Here is a 6,794-nt window from a genome sequence, read left to right as displayed (position 1 = left end):
TTTGACCTCTGAAATATAGATGGAAAAAGAAAAGCTATCTAAATAGTGATATTAGAATAGGCCTAATGCAGTACTGAATAGGCCTATTCTATACACTATTTAGATAGGCTTTTCTTTTCCATCTTGATTTCAGAGGTCGAACACATTTTTCAATTTTTTTTTCAATCATACAGTGGTGTAGAATAGTCTTATCGACTAACTAGTGCAACAGAACCTTAATTTCAGTCTTGTGAATTTATGTGATGCCTCTGTAATAGTCAAAAAGAACATTTTATTCAGTTACAATTCAGATCGTTCCCAAACCGTGTTAGCATGTAGTGAGATCATCGTGCCAAACTATTACAAAGAAGCGATTCGATTCAGTGCTCCATTGCTTGGTTCACCAAACACGTCATTTAAACAAAAAGTATATATTAAACTAATTCCTCCATGATATATCGTACATTTTGGATTAGTTTATTGTCAAGTTGGCAGTGACAGTACTTTACGTCCATATAGGGGATCGTTGACACCATTGTCCTTTCAACAGATAATGAGCATGGACAAGAGTATGTGTTTGCCGCTCTTGGTATTTCTATTAACGGTACGTATACAATAAGTTCTGGAAAATTTAAATTTTGTTTATAACTTGATGCATTTTCCGTATTATGCTGTATTATCACAGATGCTATAGGCTTACACTGAAAGCGGAAAACTATAAATTTCATAATTATGATCAGGGGATGGTTGGGCGCAATGCTCGGTGAATTGGTAATTATAAAAATAAAAAACCCGGTTACAACAAAAAGCTATTTTATTACTTTAGCACATAGGTCTAAGTCAATGCTATTCGTACTTTAAAATTATGGTGGCATGTTTTATACATTGTAACATGACAATTGGCGATAGCTTTTAAACAGCTAAAGTAGGCACCGCCAGTTTTTTTGGTGTTTTTTTTTAACGCATTACGGTACGGTATTCTAATAATGTTAATGTATAGGAATAAAGACAAATAACCATTAGTTAAAATGTGCACTGAGTTTAAGTACAAATAGTAAGAATGTCACTCCAAAAATTTCGAAGGCCATTTTATTCTAAGTTTGGCTTATATTTAAGCATGATCAGGAATAAAGATTTATTATTATTATTCCCGACGATGCTTAAATAAAAACGAAACGTAGAATAAAATGCCCTTATCAATATTTGGAAAGACAGATAACTACTGGAATATAGGCCTAATTTATTTAGGTATAGGCATAGATCAAACACAGAGATTATAGTAATAATTTCGTACAAGTTATAGGCTTACAAGCCTTTCCTACTAGCAGGCCCTGCATCAGTGCCATAAGGGTCTTGAAATGGAAGGGAGCTGATAGGAGTGGGAAGGTGGAGGATCGGTGATTAGGTGAGGGGCTAAATCGCAAAATTAGGTGATTTGATGTGATTTTTAACTACATGAGCATGATTTGTGGGCGGGGAGCCTCTGGGAGATGGGCAAGTTTTTTAGGGGAAAGTCTATAATAATAATAATAATAATAATAATAATAATAATAATAATTATTATTATTATTATTATTATTATTATTATTATTATTATTATTATTATTCATCGCATGGACTTTATTCTCTAACTCTGTCGTGATAATAAAAAAAAGGAGTGCATGGTTTAGTTTCTGGTAGCTTTCGATGACATCTCATCATCTTCGCCAGCCATTTGAACCATATAACAGCCCGATTCAAACGGCTGACGAAGATGACGAGATGTCATAGAAAGCTTCCAGAAACTAAACTATAACTCTGAAAGGTATCTTACACTCTTTTTTATTATTAATATTATTAATATTATTATTATTATTATTATTATTATTATTATTATTACTACTACGGTATTATTATTTTTATTATTATTATTATCTCACCATCATTATTATCACTCGTAGATTTTAGCACGCCTATTAAAAAGGAATCTATCCGATGGTAGAGATGTTTAATTACAATGTATAATTCTCTGTCTTCTTTGCCTTTGTTGAACAAAAGCAGTATCAGCACTCGTTTAGGTGTAGAAATATCCATATCATTACGCATATTCACTGATTTTTTAAAATAATTTTCTTAATATAAAAAAAAAAGAAAAAAGCAATACACTCGCCATTTACAGGATGTAATGATGCTCTATTATTATTTCACAATAACCTTTCCACGCATACTAAGTTTAATCATACACCTCCATGGTTTAATTGTTAGGAATATTGTCTGCAATTCACGATTTGTGAACCATAAAACAAACTTGATTTATGTCTCAGCAATGATAACAATGCCTTCTTCACATAGTTTCCGCCTGTACATACATGCCTGGTGTCCGTGCACAACGTCATAATGTCGATTTAGGTAATGACAGTTGGCTAACAGCACAAGATATAATATTCATATGAAAGTTAATTTTACGTTAAAATAACGTTAGGCTTACAGTGTTTTAGTTAAACCATAAATATGTGTTCATAACATAAATTCCAGCTGATTAAAGTTTGCTAACGTTTCTGAAACGCTGTGCTAACGTCGTTTTCTGACAACTTATGTGAATGTTAAACAGTCCAGAGGGCGGATCTCGGTTCAAATTTAAGAAAAAACAGCAAAAAGAAAGGGAGGTCTTCCCCCAGGGAAATTTGTATTCATAGATGGTGGGAAATGAGTTTTCACGACTTTTGAATTGTCTTTTAATGAATTTTAATTTCTTCAAAATTCTGTGTTTTATTTCCTCTTGAAAACGGTCAGGTACGGTAATTTTTTCTCCTTTTTATTACATTAAATAGGCCTATTATGTGTGTACCGGGCGCAAAAAAACAAAAATAGTAGTTGCATACGTAGCCTATTCCTTTTTCCATATCGATGAACCCCAAAAATGAAGGGGGGTCGAGGTCCAACACCGGGAAAATGTTGACTCCTAGACAGCGTAAAATGAGTTTTCTCGACTTTTGAGTGCGGTTTTTCTCCCCGACCCCCCCGGCGGGGGGGGGGGGGGGTGAGGGAAATATCTTCCCCCCCCCCAATCAACAATGGTGTTCGTCTTCGACTTCGCTATTTTTGCAGAGAATACATTACAAGGGTAATGAAACGGAGTGCGCCTTGTGGAACTGTAAGCACATTGGGGAAGTGTGTGTCCAACAAGAAAGTTCAATGGTGGTGTTTTTCGTCTGGAAGACGAAACACGCTTGGATACCTTTGGATAATGATTTTATGCCAACTTAAGTTAAATTACCCGATATGTGGTTGTAGGCTGGATACCATAATTTTGAATGCTCATACATTGTTTAATTCTAATTACTATAATATATTATCCATTTTCAAGAGAAAACATTCAGTCGCCATTGACAATGGATGCTGTATGACAAACTTGACATAGTACAAATGCTCAAAGTTGACTTTATAATTAATATTGTAAACACTTTTTGTTTTTTTTTAGGTACTTTTAAGCATTTTACAGTTTTTCTTTATTCATTGTCATATGTATCTTTTACGCTCCAATCTGCTTTTTGTGAATTTTGGCATTGTAATGTACAATATATATGCTTATTTATCACGTACGTACGTTTTATTATAACGTACGTACGTGTTATTATTAGACAGTTTGGGCAAACTCCGTATTTGTATGCATATGGATGAAATTCGCGTAATACTTCAGTCTTTGTGTAGTGTCAGGGGCGGACTTAGGGGGGGTGGCCCGGCCCCGGCCCCCTTTTGAGAGGTAAGAAAAAGGAAAAAAGAAAGAAAAAGAAAAAACGATAGCCCAGAACGCCACAAATGTTATTTTCGGGCGTCTAAAACACAGAAATTCGCGGGGGCATGCCCCCAGACCTCCTATTCTAGTGTTGTCTCGATCGGCCCAAATTTCGGCCCCCTTTTGGACATCTCTGGATCCGCCCCTGAGTGTGGCGTCAATACCGTGCGTGATACGGGTCTTCGATGCGTTTTGGCGTATTGAGCCCATTTCACACGCAAGTTGAAAAACATAAGTTAATCTGGTATATTACTTTTTTATGCTTGAAACCAAAAAGCAAATAAAAAAAAAAACAAAAATCCGATCAGAATGACCCAAACTAGTCCCACGACCACTAGTGATTACAGAGCCATACCAAGGCAATATATATACACAGCCCAGGTGTGAATGCAAATAGTGGAATACAAGCTATGTGGCTCGGTTCCAGTAGATACAGAGACTATTTTGTCATTCTTAACGCGTCCTACGAAATTCTTACGAGACAGCACTAGTCCGTGAATTTGTGAACAAGATCGGAGATCTAAAGATGCAATCTCTACCGTGCATCAATGGCGGCCCGCTGGATCTCGACAGGAGTACCACAGTAGTCACTATATTTTATACTAGTGGTTCTCAGCTATTTTTCATTTGCAAACCCTAATAAATGTTAATTGAATTGAATTGAATTGAATTATATAGAATTTCATAATTATAATTAACTCTCGTAAAAATTACACTACGAAATATGTAAATTTAAAAATGTCTAAAGAATAAAAAATTAATTTTAGATCATTTTAGAATTTACAAGACAAGAGTACATCATCCTAATCCAAATCGCAAATATAGATCCATCGGGGGCAGATACCAGAGATGTCAAAAGAGAGGGGAGGGGCTGGAGATCAAGCCTACACAGCGCCGGGGGCGTCCTCAGCCTTGTCACCCTTTTAGGCAGTTAAAAAAGGGGAAAAAATGATCGCCCAAAACGCCTCACAGGTGGTTACATTCGAGCGTCTATCTAGAAAACAAATATTTCGCGCGAATTTATTCGCGCGAATCAAATCTTCGATACGCTTTCTGAGCTCTGATTAGTTGCGCATTTTTTCGATTCGCAAAAACTCCGATAGGATTGTGAATGTGCATGCGCCTTCGATTCGCGCGAATAAATTAGGGCGGTGTTATTTCGATCGGCCCCATTTTCGGTTCCCCTGTCGGACATCTCTGGATCCGCTCCTGCCGGCAGGGACCCTGTCCATTTACGGTAAATGAAATATTAAAGCTCAAACAAAGTTGAATAATTTTTTTTGTAATCCGAACAATAGACAAGAGGTGAACACACGCGTACACATTCACTGCGGCCATGGTATGTGTTTGCACATAAAAATAGCCACCAGTCTAATTTTATCATCTGACCTACTTACTTCACTCTTCCTTTGCAGTAGTGCGCCCACACATTCCTGAAGGCGGCGTACAAAGGATGTCTGCTTCACCCTAAAGAGTACCGTGGGAACCTGTGTGGGCGTTTCTTTCCGATTTTTATAGTTAGTTTCCATGCAACAATTGGCCTTGTGAGTGAAATTTCCGGCTTACTTAATGTCAAAAGAAGCCTGAAACAACCATTAACATTGTAGGCCTATAAATTTTATTTAAACTATATTTTACTATTTCCATTTATTTGTTTATTTTTTTTATAAACATGCCTAAACAAAATATGTATCAACAATGGAAATAAAACAAACAAGAAGATACAAAACCTGTGTCTGCTTCACCTTTCTTTCCTGAAATTATACTGTAGTTAATAATTTCTTTAGTTAATTTCTCTGCAATGAGTGATTTTGTCGGCCTTATGAATACATTAATATATTTGTTTTATTTTCATTATCACATCATTCAGTATATTTTAATTTATTTTATATAGGCCTATGTATTGTTATAAATAGAACATTTGGTAATGTAAATGGAGATGCAACAAAAAAAAAGAAAAAAAAAGAAAAAAAAAACTAATCCGCTAAAATACCGGTAAATCTAAATTTTATTGGAGCATTTACAAACAAATATATATCCTATGGAAACGCTAAAAATAAACGTGTCTCCAAACCATCGACTTGTAACATTTGCGTTGTTTCTGTAAAAAGAAAGATAACACCATTTGATACTGCTTAGCCACCTTGTTCTATTAAATTATTATTCGCGGCAGCACCTTCGGCGCTCCATACACCGCGGCCGAAATGCATAACAAAAAATACAAAAATCCAGGTATATAAAGTACACGTTCGTAAAATCGGGAATTCGTAAAATCGGGGTTCGTAAATGAGGAGTTCTAGTGTATACCAAACTGGACGGTCACTCATGTTTAACTTTATAAACCTTCTGACGCCTGGATTTGGAGTCTAGTATATTATTTCCTATTATGTTGAGGAGCCTTTGTTCTTTGTCTAGCGTGCACTCTCTCAGTGATCATCACGGTGTCGACAGTTATTATTATTATTATTATGATAATAATAATAATGATAATAATAACAATATTAATAATAATAATAATAATAATAATAATAATAATAATATTTTTAATTAGTAACATGAGTTCCTGGAACAAAATTAATGATGTTGACGGTAATAACCGATATGATCATGTTAAGAATCATAAGAACAATTATAACATAATAATAATAATGTAATAATGAAATATAAATAAAAACAAAATTACAAAACAATAATGATAGTAGTAATAGTAGTAATAGTAATAAATAAATAAATAAATAATAATAATAATAATAATAATAATAATAACAATAATATTAATATCATTTATAATAGCAATAATAGAGAATGTTTTTGTTAGAGCTTACAGTTGTATTTCCAAATACCAGTAAAATAATGTATTTAACTACTTTTTTGTACTACTCTATTTATTATAAAATCGCCAAAAAAAAAGAACAAAAAATATTTTAAAATAATTAAGGTATAAACTACTTTATCACTGTGTTTGACTATATCAAGTTTGGCTAGAATCAAGCATGTTAAAAGAATGAACAACAATCACAAAATAAATTGAAAACAATGG

The 6,794-nt window shown here is 34.3% G+C and overlaps 1 protein-coding gene across 1 annotated transcript in view; it reads left to right on the top strand.

Annotated features, from left to right (window-relative positions):
* Positions 1-460: 460 nt before the first annotated feature.
* LOC117104620 overlaps positions 461-6,794 on the top strand; it is a gene marked incomplete at its 3' end in the record, with an annotated part of 41,982 nt that continues 35,648 nt past the window's right edge. The window contains exon 1 of the mRNA XM_033245480.1: positions 461-583. Within this exon, the coding sequence (XP_033101371.1) occupies positions 533-583 (51 nt within the window). The remainder of the gene's footprint in view (positions 584-6,794) is intronic.

This window comes from Anneissia japonica, unplaced genomic scaffold, assembly GCF_011630105.1.
Source record: "Anneissia japonica isolate Jap-2015-1 unplaced genomic scaffold, ASM1163010v1 scaffold287712_len2945570_cov188, whole genome shotgun sequence".
Taxonomy (NCBI): domain Eukaryota; kingdom Metazoa; phylum Echinodermata; class Crinoidea; order Comatulida; family Comatulidae; genus Anneissia; species Anneissia japonica.
Note: the sequence above shows the minus strand (reverse complement) of the source record. Positions and strands in the feature narration are given on the sequence as shown.